General features: G+C 39.7%; 1 protein-coding gene across 2 annotated transcripts in view; it reads right to left on the bottom strand.

Moving 5' to 3' along the window:
• Positions 1–6,471: 6,471 nt before the first annotated feature.
• LOC133545151 (uncharacterized) overlaps positions 6,472–18,813 on the bottom strand; it is a 29,110-nt gene continuing 16,768 nt past the window's right edge. The window contains exons 3-5 of one of the 2 annotated variants that reach the window (XM_061890517.1): positions 16,803–17,033; positions 8,550–8,716; positions 6,472–7,185 (exon numbers count right to left, since the gene is read on the bottom strand). In XM_061890517.1, coding sequence (XP_061746501.1) covers positions 7,141–7,185; positions 8,550–8,716; positions 16,803–17,033 — 443 coding nt within the window. In that variant the 3' untranslated portion in view covers positions 6,472–7,140. Of the gene's footprint in view, positions 7,186–8,549; positions 8,717–15,858; positions 16,589–16,802; positions 17,034–18,813 lie in introns of those variants that run through there. The other variant, XM_061890519.1, reaches the window with a different exon arrangement.

The raw sequence follows: 18,813 nt of genomic DNA, 5'->3' as shown, positions 1-18,813 counted from the left end.
ATCAAACAGGATTATTACAATTTGGCAGCCTAATATTCATCACTTTTGGATTTTAAGTAACAACACAACAACTTCTTTGTTGAAAGATGCTGAGACTTTGACTTAGACTTAGGCAAACTTATTGATCCACAAGGGAAATTGTAGCTCAGTTTCAAAATATGGAAAGGGTAAGGATGGAAAGGTTTATGCAGGTATTAAGTAGACTAAAAATGTACCAAAGTAGCAATATAACATATGTAATATTTATATATTATATATACAGCATATTATATATGCTGATATATTATTATATTATATTTTATATAATATATGCAACATATAACAAATCCCAATCATCATGTACAATTTTAGAGTTACCACAGCTGCAAAAAAAAAAAAAAAAAAAAAGGCATCATAAAATAGAGAGTATATCCAGCAGGAAATAGACATTATAAACAAAGAAAGGTAGCTAATATAGAAGCGGTCGGGTAATAGACAGATATCATCTATCGCTGTATGGCGAGTGACTACACAGGTGGATGGAGTGCGGAATTAAGGAGTTCTTGACTCGAACACTGTGGGAACGAAGCTGAAGTAGCCTGTTGGAGTATGAGCTCCGCTATCCTTCAATTCTCTGGTGGACTGGGTGAGCAGGATTGTCCATGATGGCAAACAATTTGTCCAGTTTCCTCCGCCCCCTCACTGACATAAACTGCAACTCCATTCCAATAGTTTGGGCGACTTTCCGGATCAGTTTGTCAATCCGGTGCAAGTCCCTTTTGCTGGTGCTGCTCCCCCAACAAACCACTGCAAAGTACAGGGCACTGGCCACAACAGACTGAAAAAAGATCTCCAACAGCTTGCTGCACACATTAAAGGGGAACATTATCACAATTTCAGAAGGGTTAAAACCAATAAAAATCAGTTCCCTGTATCTTATTTTATTTTTCAAATTTGTTTTCAAAATTTTACCCATCATGGAATATCCTGAAAAAAGGCTTTAAAGTGCCTGATTTTCGCTATCTGTAAATCCACCCGTCCATTTTCCTGTGACGTCACATAGTGATGCCAATACAAACCAACAAACAGCAAGATATAGCGACATTAGCTCGGATTCAGACTCGGATTTCAGCGGCTTAAGCAATTCAACAGATTACGCATAAATAGAAACGGATGGTTGGAGTATGAAGGCAGATAGCGAAAACGAAATTGAGGAAGAAACTGAATCTATTGAGCGAATAGCTATTGAAGCTATTCAAGGATCGCCTTCTAACATACGATTGCATCTTTTGACCACTGGAGCAACTTAAATCCGTTGATTGGTGTTTGTTTGGCATTAAATGGGTGGAGGGAATGGCTGGATGTAAATATAGCTACAAAGGTACATACAGCTAGCCTAAATAGCATGTTAGCATCGATTAGCTGGCAGTCATGCCGTGACCAAATATGTCTTTGTGATTTAGTTGACTTTATCGTTGGAAATGCATCTGTCGCAGGATATCCACACATTCTTGCAATTTCTGCCATGTTAGCATCGATTAGCATGCCGTGCTAATCGATGCGCACTCCACGTAAGACACCTTGAATCCGTCCCTGTCCGACAACACACCGACGAGGCATGATGTCTCCAAGGTACGGAAAACTGTCGAAAAAACGGAACATAACAGAGCTGATTTGACTTGTGTGTGTAATCAATCAATGTTTATTTATATAGCCCTAAATCACAAATGTCTCAGAGGACTGTACGAACCACTACGACTACGACATCCTCGGAAGAAACCACATAAGGGCAAGGAAAACGCACACCCAGTGGGCAAGGAGAACTCACACCCGGTGGGACGCCAGTGACAATGATGACTATGAGAACCCTGGAGAGGATCTCATATGTGGGCAGCCGCCCTCCCCCCCTCTAGGGGACCGAAAGCAATGGATGTCGAGCGGGTCTAACATGATACTGTGAAAGTTCAATCCCTAGTGGCTCCAACACAGCCGCGAGAGTTCAGTTCAAAGCAGATCCAAGACAGCAACGAGAGTCCAATCCACAGGAAACCATCCCAAGCGGAGTCGGATCAGCATCGTAGAGATGTCCCCAACCGATACAAAGGCGAGCGGTTCATCCTGGGTCCCGACTCTGGACAGCCAGTACTTCATCCATGGTCATCGGACCGGACCCCCTCCACAAGGGAGGGGCGGACAGAGGAGATAAAGAAAAGAAGCGGCAGATCAACTGGTCTAAAAAGGAGGTCTATTTAAAGGCTAGAGTATACAGATGAGTTTTAAGGTGAGACTTAAATGCTTCTACTGAGGTGGCATCTTGAACTGTTACCTGGAGGGCATTCCAGAGTACTGGAGCCCGAACGGAAAATGCTCTATAGCCCGCAGACTTTTTTTGGGCTTTAGGAATCACTAATAAGCTGGAGTCCTTTGAACGCAGATTTCTTGCCGGGACGTACGGTACAATACAATCGGCAAGATAGGGTGTGTAATGTGTTTGAGAAAATGGTGGATTGCTTCCTATTGTAACGTCACGGGTGAAAGGTCATCCCTCCAACAGCGAAGAATTGAAAGGTGTTTAAATCGCCAAATTCACCCTTTTACAGTTCGGAAATCGGTTAAAAAAACATATGGTGTTTTTTCTGCAACATCAAGGTATATATTGACGCTTACATAGGTCTGGTGATAATGGTCCCCTTTTAAGGATCTAAGCTTCCTCAGGAAAAAAGAGTCTGCTCATGCCCTTCTTGTTGTCTAGCTGTTGTCCTTCCAGTCCAGTCTGCTGTTCAAGTGGACTCCCAGGTACTTGTACTGCCCCGCTACTGCCACCTCCCGGCCCTAGATTTTGATGGGCTCCACAAGGGTCTTTTTTATTTCCTGAAGTCGAGGACTAGCTCCTTGGTTTTGTCCACATTAAGGAGCAGATGGTTCGCCTGAGACCACTCCACAAAGTCAGCGACCAGTGTACAGTCCCCTGTGGAGCACCTACGCCACTGACCACAGTATCCGACAGGATGCTACCCAGTCGCACAAACTGGGGCCTGTAAGACCAGGCTTACAAGAAAGCTCTGTTTTTTTATACTATTTAACTTGAACCTGAGTTTATTTTGATGCATGGTATGGCGTAATGATACAAACACACATGAAACAGATTGTTCAATCATTTATTTTTTCAACGCAATACTAACATGAAAATACATTCAGGAACATTTAGATCAGTGGTCCCCAACCACTGGGCCGCGGGGCCGTGGCCCGATTGGTACCGGGCCGCAGAAGAATTTTTTATTAAAAAAAAAAAAAAAAAAAAATTTTTTTTTTTTTAATTAAATCAACATAAAAACACAATATACACTTACAATTAGTGCACAAACCACAAAATCCTCCCTTTTTCATGACAAAAACGTCCCTTTTTCATGACAACGAAGAAGAAAAAAAAAAAGGACCCACCCCCCCCCGGGCCGCGGGACAAATTATTAAGCGTTGACCAGTCCGCGGATACAAAAAGGTTGGGGACCACAGATTTAGATGACCAAAAATATATTAAATTACTATGTATTTCTTCCTAGTGCAAAATGACGTAACTAACATGAAAACAAATGAATACAATTGTTGATAATAAAAAAAAAGAAAATAACTACTGTATGAGGCATTTTTCTGGGAAAAATTACGTACTCAGTATAAAAATAAATGAATTAATACAAATTTCGATAATCTAAATAACTAACGATAATACATGTATATGTCAGATGTTCATAATTAAAGGGGAACATTATCACAATTTCAGAAGGGTTGAAACCAATAAAAATCAGTTCCCAGTGGCTTATTTTATTTTTCTATTTTTTTTTTCAAAATTTTACCCGTCCCGGAATATCCCGAAAAAAAGCTTTAAAGTGCTTGATTTTCGCTATTTGCTTAAGCCACTGTCCATTTCCCTGTGACATTACACAGCGATTCCAATACAAACAATGGCAGATAGAACAGCAAAATATAGCGACATTAGCTCGGATTCAGACTCTGATTTCAGCGGCTTAAGCGATTCAGTAGATTACGCATGTATTGAAACAGATGGTTGGAGTATGGAGGCAGATAGCGAAAACAAAATTGAAGAAGAAACTGAAGCTATTGAACGAATAGCTATTGATGCTATTCGGCCATGTCTGCCTTAGCATCGCCGGTAAAATGTGCAGACCAACAGATCAGGACTTTCGCATTGACACTGGATCAACTTAAATCCGTCGATTGGTAAGTGTTTGTTTCGCATTAAATGTGGGTGGAAGGAAACGCTGGATGTAAATATAGTTTCAAATGTACATACAGGTAGCCTAAATAGCATGTTAGCATCGATTAGCTGGCAGTCATGCCGCGACCAAATATGTCTGATTAGCACATAAGTCAATAACATCAACAACACTCACCTTTGTGATTTCGTTGACTTTATCGTTGGGAATGCATCTGCTTTGAGTGTCGCAGGATATCCAGACATTTTTGCCACCTCTGTCGTAGCACCGCCGGTAAAAACCAAACGGGGGGCTTTTGCATTTCTTGACACCGGAGCAACTTGAATCCGTCGATTGCTAAGTGTTTGTTTGGAATTAAATGTGGATGGAGGGAAAGGCTTGATGTAAATATAGCTACAAATAAGGCATAATGCTGCAATATGTACACACAGCTAGCCTAAATAGCATGTTAGCATCGATTAGCATGCCGTGCTAATCGATGCACATTCTACGTAAATCAACTTGAATCCGTCCCTGATCGTGTTGTTACACCCACCAACAACACACCGACGAGGCATGATGTCTCCAAGGTATCGGAAAACAGTCGAAAAAACGGAAAATAACAGCGCTGATTTGACTCGATGCGTCTGATGTGTAGGGAAAAATGGCGTTGAGTACTGATGTGACGTCACGCTCTGAGAGGCATAAACAGAAAGGCGTTTAATTCGCCCAAATTCACCCATTTAGAGTTTGGAAATCGATTAAAAAAATATATGGTCTTTTTCTGCAACATCAAGTTATATATTGACGCTTACATAGGTCTGGTGATAATGTTCCCCTTTAACAATTATGTCATCACGATGTGTTCAAAGCTGTTTTGTAAAATGTGTTAGTGGGAATTTTAATAGCCTAAGTACAAAAAAGATAGCCAATAATACATCATTTACATAATGATACTCTAACTCATGGGTATGAAACTCTGGCCCGTGGGCCAATACTGGCCCGCCGTATAATTTATTTTTTGGCCCTTGAGGCAATATCAATTTAGCATAACAGCTGGCCCGCCACTGTAACACCGCATTCACCGCTAATACTCATACTTGCCAACCCTCCTAATTTTCCCGGTAGACTCACGAAGTTCAGTGACCCTCCCGAAAATCACCCGGGGCAACCATTCTCCCAAATTTCTCCCGATTTCCACCTGGACAACTATATTGGGGGCGTGCATTTAAGGCACTGCCTTTAGCGTTCTCTACAACCTGTCGTCACGTCCGCTTTTCCTCCATACTAACCCCGGTCACATAATATTTGTGGCTTTTGCACACACACAAGTGAATGCAATGCATACTTGGTCAACAGCCATACAGGTCACACTGAGGGTGGCCATATAAAGAACTTTAGCACTGTTACAAATGTGCGCCACACTGTGAACCCACACCAAACAAGAATGACAAACACATTTCGGGTGAACATCCGCACTGTAACACAACAGAACAAATACCCAGAAGCCCTTGCAGCACTAACTCTTCCGGGAAACTTCCAGCCAACTGACCAATAATTAACATTTTATTCACGCATTTTCTCTTGCTACTTCAAGGCTTGAATGTTTGGTTCATTCATTATTGTGATTTTATTTTCAAATGTATTATTAGCCTGTGGAAAAAATTTGATATTACCTCAGAAGATTGCAAATAGAAAAAAAGGCATAACATTTTTATTAAAATTTAATTTGATATGCCATTGATATTTTTTTCATTATTATTGTTATTATTTGAAACTGGATTTTGCATGTCACTAAAGCTATATAAGCCTTGCTTGTTCAATATTTAATGCAAAACTTGTTTGGGTCCCTATTAAAAGGTTAATTTGTTCAACCTTGGCCCGCGGCTTTGTTCCGTTTAAAATTTTGGCCCACTCTGTATTTGAGTTTGACACCCCTGCTCTAACTTGTGAAGTGGTTAATCATAAAATGAAAACTTATTGGGTGTATTACACCAGGCACCGTCAAAAACACTAAAAAACAAGAACATTGAAGGGGCCAGTGAATGTGGTAGCACATGTGTCGAACTAAATACCTCATTTTATGTGACCCGCAGAGGCCTGGAATTACCATACGTCTATTTGTTTCCAAATGTAGTCAACTTTTTATTTTGACAGAAAAACAAATACATGTACTGTATGTAATTTCATTTATTTTAAACCTAATCTAATATTGCAACACATATTATATTATCACACATTCCAAACATCAAAATAAGTACTTAAATATCTGCTTGACTCATGATTTTGAAGCAATTTATCCATCAAATTGTACAATGTAAAACTTATTTTGCAGTAAAAAAAAACACTAATAGATTTTTACTGTAAAAACACAACCAAAAAATGTGTAATATATATTTTTTTCATCTACAGTAATTCAACAGTAAAAACGACCGTAGGTTTTACAGTAAAACAGAGGTACTGTTTTGCCATTTACATTTACAGTGTACATTGTAAAAATAAAAAAATACATTTTATGGTAAAATTTCGGCAGCTAAACTTTACTCTAAAATCTACATATTTTTCTGACAGTGTACGTAAAAATATATAATTACAAGCGGCCCTCTGTGGGCAGCTATAACTGCGATGTGGGCCCCCAATGAAAACCAGTTCGACACCCACAACAGTACTCTTTTAGGGATCCCAGAATTCCTAGCAACAGCCCTGGGTGGCTATATTACGACAATTAACATCACATTAAAGTGCTGTGTGCCCTTTTTTTTTTAAATAATGCAATGGAAATGTAAATAAAATGTGAAGAAAATGAATTAATTACGCCTCTACAGTCTGTAACCGGTTCTGTTTACACTGCCATCACTGACTTTCAGGAACACATTTGACGAAGACTCTGCACACCATTCCACCTTTTGGGATTTGTTATTGCCAGCCGAGAAGTGAGACCGGCCGCACCTCAGTAAGCGTATCCGGAGAAGGGGGTGTCTTCCATCAAATCATCCTGAAGGGGATAATCAAAACATAATCAACAAGAGAAGCACTAAAATCTAGATTAGATTCAGCCCCAAAATTATGGGTCTAACAAAAACTTTTGACACAAGTAGAAAAGGGGAATGATTAAATAAGATTTGCTTCTTCCCACTCATTTTTGGACTCGTTGTAAAGAAGAATGGAAATATGTAAACTATGTGATGTATCATATAAAAACCGTATACATGTTCAAAATAAACCAACCAAATTGTAATTACTTGGTACTCATCACATTTTTGACATTCCCTGAAATTTTTGTCAAAATATGCCGATAACTTTTTAAGCTATCCATAGTGAAGTGAAAGAAACATATATATATATATGTATATGTATATATGTATATGTATATATATATATATATATATATATATATATATATATATATATATATATATATATCCATCCATCCATTTTCTACCGCTTATTCCCTTTCGGGGTCGCGGGGGGCGCTGGCGCCTATCTCAGGTTGATTGGCAACACTAAATTGGCCCTAGTGTGTGAATGTGAGTGTGAATGTTGTCTGTCTCTCTGTGTTGGCCCTGCGATGAGGTGGCGACTTGTCCAGGGTGTACCCCGCCTTACGCCCGATTGTATATATATATATATATATATATATATATATATATATATATATATATGTATATATATATATATATATATATATGTATATATATATGTATATATATATACACACACACAACATAATAATAATTTTTGCACTGAGTGTCATTTTGCTCCTAAAGTCACTTGATATATTGTTCGTTTTGGTTAAATAAAACCATATTAATGTAAAAAAAGAAAACTTTTTGTTAAAGCACTTTGAGTACCTTGAAGGTAGAAAAGCACTATACAAGTACAACCCATTTATTATTTATTTGTTTCTCAGTAATGTATGTTTATTTAGTTACAATTGGATTTAAGGTCAAAATCAAACTCAAACGTATACAGTAGCTCGTAAGCGATAATCATTTGACCAGTTGACTAATCGAAAAAATAGTTGCTGACTAGTTGACTATTAAAATAATTAGGAGTTGCAGCCCTAATGTCCATTAATGATCTAGAATGAGCTTACGCAAAACATGGGGCTTTGAATATAAATAGCATTTTTTTAATTTAAGTATTAAAAAAAGTCAATCAACAAGATAAAACACAACTCAATTTTTAATCGTGATTATTTGAAATTAATCAACAACACCCCAGTGATTAATCTGATCAAAAATTATCACCTTTTTATGATATTTTCTACCAAGCTAATCAGGAAAACGTAACAATATAAAAAGTAGTTATTTATTATTATTCAATGATGATATTTCTGCACAGCTCTATTTCTCTCACCATGGGAAAATCCTGGAGGCGATGGAACTCCGGGTGGTTCGTCCGCTGGCGGAAGCGCAGAAAGAGGACGATGAAGACGACTGCAGTGGAGACGATGAAGACTGAGAGCAGTCCCGCAAGGAGGGGGTCCAGGGAAGTGTGGGAACTCCACTGAACTCTTTTGAGTTCTACAAGAGATACATCATGAAGACAACACATTATGTAATTGTCTATATTAGTTATAATAGCCTACTATCAAAATGACTAAGTGTTGCAGGCTGACACATATCTTTGTTGACAGAAATATTGTAATTTAATATTTATTGTACACATTTTACAACATTAGAAATCATTAGTAATATGGAGGCTTCTCAGAGGGTGAGATAACTCCTGGAAATTACCAGCATATAATTACCAAAGGTATAGATGTGTGTGTCCAAGTTAAAGATAACGGTAGGCTGTCTTCTAATAGATTTATTACAACCTTTGCAAGCTAGGTAATGCTTGCTGTGGTCTGGAACAACGTGCCACACAAACAACTATGAGAAATGCAGCCAATATTACATACAGATAATGTGTCATGAGACATGAAAATAAAAATTAAATACACAGATAACATAAGTAAAGGAAATTAAATGAGCTCAAATATACCTACGAACTAGGCATGATGATACAATATGTACATACAGCTAGCCTAAATAGCATGTTAGCGTCAATTAGCTTGCAATCATGCAGTGACCAAAAATGCCTGATTTACACTCCAACAAGTCAATAACATCAAGTAAAGCTCTCCTTTGTGCATTCACGCACAGCATAAAACGTTTGGTGGACAAATCAAGACGAAAAAAGGGGTGGCAGAAAACATGTCTTAGAAAGTCGGAGAAAGTTATACATGTAAACAAACTGGTGAGTTCAAGGACCATCAAAATTAGTAGGACAAAACTGCTTTCGTCAAATAAAAAATTCAGCTAGTAATACATACAGATATTGTGTCATGAGATATAAATTGAATGAAGAGGATTTAACGGAAAAGGGTGGAGTGCCATCTCCGGGTTGGAGAGGAGACCCTGCCCCAAGTAGAGGAGTTCAAGTACCTAGGAGTCTTGTTCGCGAGTGGGGGAAGAGTGGATCGTGAGATCAACAGGCGGATCTGTGCGGCGTCTTCAGTAATGTGGACGTTGTATCGATCCGTTGTGGTGAAGAAGGAGCTGAGCCGGAAGGCAAGCTCTCAATTTACCGGTCGATCTATGGTCATGAGCTTTGGGTCATGACCGAAAGGATAAGATCACGGGTACAAGCGGCCGAAATGAGTTTCCTCCGCCGGGTGGCGGGGCTCTCTCTTAGAGATAGGGTGAGAAGCTCTGCCATCCGGGAGGAACTCAACGTAAAGCCGCTGCTGCTCCACATCGAGAGGAGCCAGATGAGGTGGTTCGGGCATCTGGTCAGGATGCCACCCGAACGCCTCCCTAGGGAGGTGTTTAGGGCACGTCCAGCTGGTAGGAGGCCACGGGGAAGACCCAGGACACGTTGGGAAGACTATGTCTCCCGGCTGGCCTGGTAACGCCTCGGGATCCCCCGGGAAGAGCTAGACGAAGTGGCTGGAGATAGGGAAGTCTGGGCTTCCCTGCTTAGGCTGCTGCCCCCACGACCCGACCTCGGATAAGCGGAAGATGATGGATGGATGGATGGATGGATTTAAAGGAAATTAATTGAGCTCATATATACCGACAAGAGGTGTGATTTCCTGCTGGCTCCGCAGTGAACGGGACTCTCGCTGCTGTGTTGGGTCCGCTTTGGACTGGACTCTCGCGACTGTGTTGGATCCAATATGGATTTAACTTTCACAGTATCATTTTAGACCCGCTCGACATCCATTGCTTTCGTCCTCTCCAAGGTTCTCATAGTCATCATTGTCACCGACGTCCAGTTTTCCTTGCCCTTATGTGGGCCTACCAAGGATGTGGGAGTGGTTTGTGTTGTGGTTTGTGCAGCCCTTTGAGACACTAGTGATTTAGGGCTATATAAGTAAACATTGATTGATTGATGATGCAATATGTACATCCAGCTAGCCTAAATAGCGTGTTAGCATTGATTAGCTTGCAGTCATGCAGTGACCAGATATGCCTGATTAGCACTCCACACAAGTCAATAACATCAACAATGCTCACCTTTGTGCGTTCACGCACAGCATTAAAAGTTTGATGGACAAAATGAGACAAAAAAGGTGTGGCATAAAAACGTCTTAGAAAGTCGGAGAAAGTTGTACATGTAAACCGGGGGTCAGCAACCCGTGGCCCTCGAGCCGCATGCGGCTCTTTAGCACCGCCCTAGTGACTCCCTAGAGCTTTTTCAAAAATGGAAAAAGATGGGGGGGAATATATTTGTTGTTTAAATAATATTTCTGTAGGAGGACAAACAACACAAACCTTCATAAATATTAGAAAGCCCACTGTTTAATATGTTTGTGTGTATGCTTCACGGATAACAGCATTTGGGCAGCGCCATTTTGTCCTACTAATTTTGGCGGTCTGTGAACTCACCGTCGTTGGTTTACATATACAACTTTCTCTGTCGCTGCCACAAAAAGATGTGTTCTATGCCATTCTTTCTTTGTCTCATTTTTTCCACCAAATGTTTTATGCTGTGCGTGAATGCACAAAGGTGAGCTTTGTTCATGTCATTGACTTGTGTAAAGTGCTAATAATCCATGCTAACATGCTGTTTAGGCTACTTACGTATACATATTGCATCATTATGCCTCGTTTGTAGGTATACTGAAGTTCATTTAATTTCCTTTACTTATGTCCTCTGTGTATTTCATTTGTATTTGCATGTCTTATCTGTATGTAATATTGGCTCCATTTCTGATTGTGTGTCATATTGTTCCAGGCCACAGCAAACGTTACCATGTTGTTCCAGACCACAGCAAATGTTACCATGTTGTTCCAGACTACAGCAAACGTTCCCCAGCTTGCAAAGATTGTAATAAATCCATTAGAAGAAAATAGCCTGTCCTTTCTTTTAACTTTTACACACACATCTATACCTTTGGCAGTTTTAAGCCAGTAATTTCCAGGAATTATATCACCCTCTGAGACAGTAACTTAATGTGTTGCCTTCATTATAACACTTACATGAGGTTTTTGAATTTCTGCGGCTCTAGACAGATGAGTTTTTTGGATATTTGGTCCAATATGGCTCTTTCAACATGTTGGGTAGCCGACCCCTGATGTAAACAAACTACGGTGAGTTCAAGGACCGGCAAAATTAGTCGGACAAAACGGCGCTCGACAAATACTCTCTAATCAGTGAAGCGTATTTGATATAAACAGTGTAATTTATAACAATTAGGGAGATTTGTGTCATCTTTGTCCTCCTACAGAAACCGTATTAAAAAACAAATATAGTTTTTCCCTCATATTTTTCCATTTTTCATGCATTTTTGAAAACGCTCGTGGTATGCCAAAGAAGCACTTGCTTCGCCAAACGTATCATAAGTGATACATAATTTTTTAAGCCCTCTACCCCTCTGATGAATGTATAATCCTGTCATGCTTGGACTTGGATTGTTTGTGCTCCTTCGACGCAGAGGGAATATGGGACGAGCCAGGTGTGAATTCAGGTACATGATTCTTTATTTATACACTAAACAGAAAAATAAGCAAACTAAGGGCGCTCACAAAGAGGTATAAAACTTGGCTACAAAATATAAACAGGAAACAAAAACACTTGCTCGATTGGCATGAATGAACTATGAACAGAAACAACACGATGGCATGACTATATACAAACAAAACAAAACTAGCACTGTGGCATAAATACATAAACTTACACTGCATGGAACTGTGGACGAGGGCGTGAAGGTTGGAACAGTATGGGTAGGGTGCGTGCGAGTGTGAAGATGCCAGAATGAAGACAAGAAAAAGAGTGACTTAAGTAGCTGTGATGATTAATGAAAACAGGTGAGGCTGAGAACAGGTGAAAAGTAATGAGTTGGTATGGAGACGAAAACAAAATAGGAAATGCCAAGACAGAACTTAAATGTCCAAAAAACTAAACAACCTGACCAAAACCAAAACATAAACTTACAGGTGTGACAAATCCACAGGGGGCAGTAATTAACTTATTAGATGGCAATCCTGCAAAAATTGCCACAAAGAAGAAACAAGAGAAAACTGATTTTTGAAGAGAATCTTTGCCAAATTTGAAAGAAATAAGGTAAGAATTAAAATTTTTTTTTTTTTTTTTACTGATTCGTCAGAATGAACAGTTAGTCCATTGATGCAATGGGAAATTACGTACACTACAGTTAAATCCTACACATAGTCGTGCACCACACACACATTTTGTATACACACTTCATTTATTATTTATATACCGTATTTCCTTGAATTGCGGCAGGGCATATAGTATGCGCCTGCCTTGAATTACTGCAGGGTCAAACTCGCTTCCCAAAATAACTAGCGCATGCTTAATATTACCGCCTGGTCAAACTCGTGACGTCACGAGTGACACTTCCCCTGTCATCATTCTCAAAATGGAGGAGGCTGATTTCAATACCGGTAATTTGAAATCGCATAAAGGGAAGAAAATTAAGAGCTATTCAGTAGGATTTAAGGTCCAAGCTTACATCACACTCAAATTTTTACTGCATACCTATGGTAAGTGCCGGAGTGAGAAGAGGTTTTAAAATAATTAGCGCATGCTTACTCTTACCGCATGCCTTTGGTAAGCACAGGAGTGAAGAGAGGTTTTAAATTAATTAGCGCCCCGGTGGCAATTCAAGGAAATACGGTGTATATATATATATATATATATATATATATATATATATATATATATATATATATATATATATAAATATATATATACTGTATACATATACATACACATACACATATACACACATATATATATATAAATAATATAAATAAATAGAGCCTAAACGCCATCCCTCCTGTCTGTGCCGTCTCCTCCTCCTGTACGCATAACAAACAGTATCCAGCATCCCATCAAATATCAAAATAATACAATTTCCAAAGTTAAAATAAAAACACATACTTAAATATCTCCTTGACTTATGATTTCAAAGCAAGTTATCCACGGTAAAATTTACGGTGGCTTTTACAGCATATTACTGTAAATAAAAAATAAAAAAACTACCACAGTTTTTTTTAAGGTAAAATTCTGTCAACCGAGGGTGCATTTTGAATGTGTGTGTGTGTGTGTGTGTGAATATGTAAATGTGGAAATAGTGTCAAAGGGCTTTGAGTACCTTCAAGGTAGAAAAGCGCTATACAATTATAATCCATTTACCATTTACCATAAAATCTAGGGTTGTTGTTTTTACAATGTATTATTGTAATGTAAAAACAGTACCATATTTTTACAGTAAAAAACTGCTCCCTCAGTTGCTAGATTAAACAAAAACAGTTGTACTGGTTTTGTATTTACAGAAATATGTTGTAAAAACAACAACCGTACCTTTCATGATTAAGAAAAACAACAAAAAACTCAGTTGCCAGAATTGTCATGACGTGGACTTAGGTGTAGTTTGTTTTCCCATGGTGCAAAGCGACTGGATTGAACACGATGTGAAGGTAACGACATCTTTTTAATCTTAACTCGAAATGAGGAACAAACGAAAGGCGCTCACAGCATAGGTACAAAACTTGGCGATGAAAACAAAAAGTTGCACTAAGGCACAACTATGGACAAAAAACCAAAACTTGCAAACTATGGACATAAATAATAAATAATAAATAAATGGGTTGTACTTGTATAGCGCTTTTCTACCTTCAAGGTACTCAAAGCGCTTTGACACTACTTCCACATTTACCCATTCACACACTGATGGAGGGAGCTGCCAAACAAGGCGCTAACCAGCACCCATCAGGAGCAAGGGTGGAGTGTCTTGCTGAGGACACAACGGACGTGACAAGGTTGATACTAGGTGGGGATTGAACCAGGGACCCTCGGGTTGCGCACGGCCACTATCCCACTGCGCCACGCCGTCCCTATGTATGCTCCTTCTCTTACATGAAATTGGAGAAAATCTAATTGCTGACAAATATGCACAGAATATGAACCCTGACCAGCAGAAGCACTGGGATGCTAGCACCATGGAAAATAAGTAACTCCAAATAAAGTACGTATGTGTCACAGAAATCTAATTTCTTTGTGTTAACATTGTGACAATAGTCACAGCTGGACTGTTGTCTTGTTTTTTTCCTGCTGAAATCAGTTACACTGCTAACAGACTGACGCAAATATGCAAACAAAACACTGGCAAAAACATACAGTTGAGGTTATTTCAGTTGGGAAATATTTCAGTAAAAGTCCAATCAAGTGAGGGTTCTATTGGAAATAAACAACAGGAAGGTCATGATATTGAGGCAGGAATGTGATTGTGATTTCCCTATTTGCGAAGAGGTGTTAGTGCTATTTTTATGAGATACATCAGTTGATAACGCCTGCAGTCCTAAGAAAACACAAGTTACACAAAAGTAACAATGACTTGTGAGTCTCTGGCAAATAATAAGTGAAAGCAGCCAAATTCTAAAAAGGGAGAGTTGTTTTTCCCTGACACCATACTTCTGTAGTTTTTTTTCCAAACCAGTTTCTGTTTGCACTAACATGTCCTTAATTGTCCAAGGTCCTAAGCAAAACACAGTAGTTAGTTAAATTGGCCACCAGAAATCTATGACGTTAATGTTAATTTTTCTACTGACCATTTCATAATTACACAAATATATTGACATCATGATTCAAGATTAAATGTTGAGCTAAAAGTGTTACACTCCATCTTTATCATATAATTACTGATATGGAAAAAAATGTGTCGTTTGTGATCACCAACAGAGATAGTTGGCTCTCTGTGGGGTGGTTACCGTGGTTGTTTAACCAAGTGTCCTACTCAGTGTGTCCATTTAGTGAAGAAAATAACCCATGTACCACCCTTTACATTTCATTCATCCATGATGGTTCAAATGATACCCAGCCCCCAGTAAAAAGGATGCAGTTTGTTGTTCACAGGGGCAGGATGTAGTTAGAGTTGGCCAGCTTGCGTTCCTGTGCAGCAGGGATACCCTCTCTGTGACTCAGGGGTCGGTGGCAGTCTGGTTCGTGAAGTGCAGGGTAGTGCTGTCTGTAGCACAGCCAGGCGAATGACAGGCCCAGCAGAGAGCCCACCAACACGTCTTGCCAGTGGTGTTTGTAGTCGCAGGTTCTGGAGAGAGCGATCGTCAGCGCGACAATTAAAGGGGTGAGGAACGCGCAGAGCCTCCACGCTCTGCCTTGGCCTGCTGTGTTGAAGCATCGCAGCTTTCCGGCAATGAAGAAGGCAGTAAAGCCCAGCCCGGCAAAAGCAAATGATGACATAAAAACGAAACACTTACTGTGGCGTGAAGAAGTCAAAAAACAACTGAGCAATGGCATGAGTACTATGGCATGGACGGAGTAATCAATCGGGCATCAAGGGTGTGTAGAGGGTCATGGTGACAAAAACAACAAGAGTGCATAATGAGTCCAAACCAAACAGAACGTGACCACAAAACATGACAAGAAAAAAAAACAAAACAAAAAACAGCGGTGCTGTTTTTCTATTGACAGTAATACGTTGTAAAAAAAAAAATGAAAAACCGTATATTTTATAGCAAAATTCTGGTGACTCAGTTGCCAGTTTTTACTGTAAAATCTACTGATTTGTACATATAATAATCAAATACCTAGCAAATTTGGATATTATTCACTGTTACATTCGGCCCTCTGATGTGGCCCTCAATGAAAACGAGTTTGTCTACTAGATACTTTCTTTTATTGTTGGTCATTATGGCAATACATGGAGAGCCAAGTTTTTTCTGTGGTGCACCTTGGTGAAAAATGTTGAGAACCACCACTCTAGATTAGATGATATTATATTAGATAGTACTTTATTTATTCCTTCAGGAGAGTTCCTTCAGGAAAAATAACATTTTCAGCACAATCCCATTCAAGACCAGACAAAACATTACAGGGAGACAGAACAGGATCGCTGACGGGTCTGCTGGCTTCCAGCGCCCCTTACAAAAAAGATGAGATACAGGTAAGCAAGTGGGGGGATGGGAGAAAAAAATTGAAGATTAAAATAAGATAAAATAAAATTTAAAAAATCAGTCTAAGCCTGGGTTCTGGAGAGGGGGTCCAGACTGAGGCCAAGGGAAAAAAACAACAACAACTCATAGCCATTGTACACATCTCTATTATAATTATTTGAACAAGAAGCAATTTTCTCACCTTCTTCACCTACATTAAGTCCAGGTTGGACCTCCAGGTGCTGTGGCCCAGCAGGGTCTCGGCCTGCACGGGAGGTCAGGGGTCCCGCTGTGGTTGTTTTTCTCCATGACGTCACTGACTGAGGCGCGGTGGTGGTGTTTGCATTCTGGGATGAAAAGGTACTGACAGGATGTTTGGTCATGGCCGCTCTGCCCTCTGCTGCGTATGTGGGTGAAATGCTGTGTGGAGTAGCTGAAAATGGACAAACAGGATAGATGAGCTCCCACATATATTTGTAGTAATTGTTGTGGTATTGTAGTATTAAGCTGGTGTTCTGAGGCTTACTATAATAGACAAGTTTTGTTTACCGTATTTCCTTGAATTGCCGCCGGGGCGCTAATTAATTTAAAACCTCTTCACACTCTTTCGCTTACCAAAGGCATGCGGTAAAAGTAAGCATGCGCTAATTATTTCAAAACCTCTTCTCACTCCGGCACTTACCAAAGGTATGCAGTAAAAATTTGAGTGTGATGTAAGCTTGGACCTTAAACCCCACTGAATAGCTCTTAATCTTCTTCCCTTTATGCGATTTCAAAATGCCGGTATTGAAATCAGCCTCCTCCATTTTGAAAATGATGACAGGGGAAGTGTCACTCGTCACTTCACGAGTTTGACCAGGCGGTAACACTAAGCATGCGCTAATTATTTTGGGAAGCGAGTTTGACCCTGCAGTAATTCAAGGCAGGCGCATACTATATGCCCTGTGGCAATTCAATCAATGTTTATCAATTAATCAATCAATCAATGTTTATTTATATAGCCCTAAATCACAAATGTCTCAAAGGACTGTACAAACCACTATGACTACGACATCCTCGGAGGAACCCACATAAGGGCAAGGAAAACTCACACCCAGTGGGCAAGGAGAATTTACACCCAGTGGGACGCCAGTGACAATGATGACTATGAGAACCTTGGAGAGGACCTCAAATGTGGGCAGTCCCCCCCCCCCCCCAGGGGAAATAAGGTGGTCCTGTTTCTGTCATAGAGTCCTAGTGTATTGTGTTATAATTATTATTACCCAAAAAGTAGAGATTAATGCATCTTAATGCCGTTAAGTATCATTATCACGTACCATTATCATTGGAGGACGAGGTCAAGATAAACTAGCTTGAAACAGCACTAAGAAGTATGTGATTAGTAAAGTTTAAGAAGTGAAAATGGAACCATGTTAAATCAAATTAAAGGCCTACTGATATGAGATTTTCTTATTTAAACGGGGATAGCAGGTCCATTCTAGGTGTCATACTTGATAATTTCGCGATATTGCCATATTTTTGCTGAAAGGATCTAGTAGAGAACATCCACGATAAAGTTTGCAACTTTTGGTCGCTAATAAAAAAGCCTTGCCTTTACCGGAAGTAGTGCGCGTGACGTCACAGATTGTAGGGCTCCTCACATCCTCACATTGTTTATTATGGGAGCCTCCAGCAGCTAGAGCTATTCGGACCAAGAAAGCGACAAATTCCCCATCAATTTGAGCGAGGACGAAAGATTTGTGGATGAGGAAATTTAAAAGTGACGGACTAGCAAAAAAAAAAAGGAAAAAAAAGGCGATGGCATTGGGAGCGATTCAGATGTTTTTAGACACATTTAGTAGGATGATTCCGGGAAATCCCTTATATTTCTATTGTGTTGCTAGTGTTTTAGTGAGTTAAATAGTACCTGATAGTCGGAGGGGTGTGGCCACGGGTGCCTTGACGCCAGTGTCTGAGGGAATTAGTCACGGCAGCTGCAGCACGACAGAAACTCTGCTGATCTCCGGTAAGAGGCGACTTATTTCCACAATTTTCTCACTGACATGTAGTTGGGATTCATGTTCGCTTGACCGCTCTGATCCATAGTAAAGCTTCACCTCCGGGAATTTTAAACAAGGAAACAACGTGTGTTTGTGTTGTTAAAGGCTAAAAGCTTCCCACCTCCATCTTTCTACTTTGACTTCTCCATTATTAATTGAACAAATTGCAAAAGA

The sequence above is a fragment of the Nerophis ophidion genome, linkage group LG28 (genome assembly GCF_033978795.1).
Source record: "Nerophis ophidion isolate RoL-2023_Sa linkage group LG28, RoL_Noph_v1.0, whole genome shotgun sequence".
In the NCBI taxonomy this organism is placed as follows: domain Eukaryota; kingdom Metazoa; phylum Chordata; class Actinopteri; order Syngnathiformes; family Syngnathidae; genus Nerophis; species Nerophis ophidion.
This window is presented reverse-complemented; position numbering and strand designations above follow the sequence as displayed.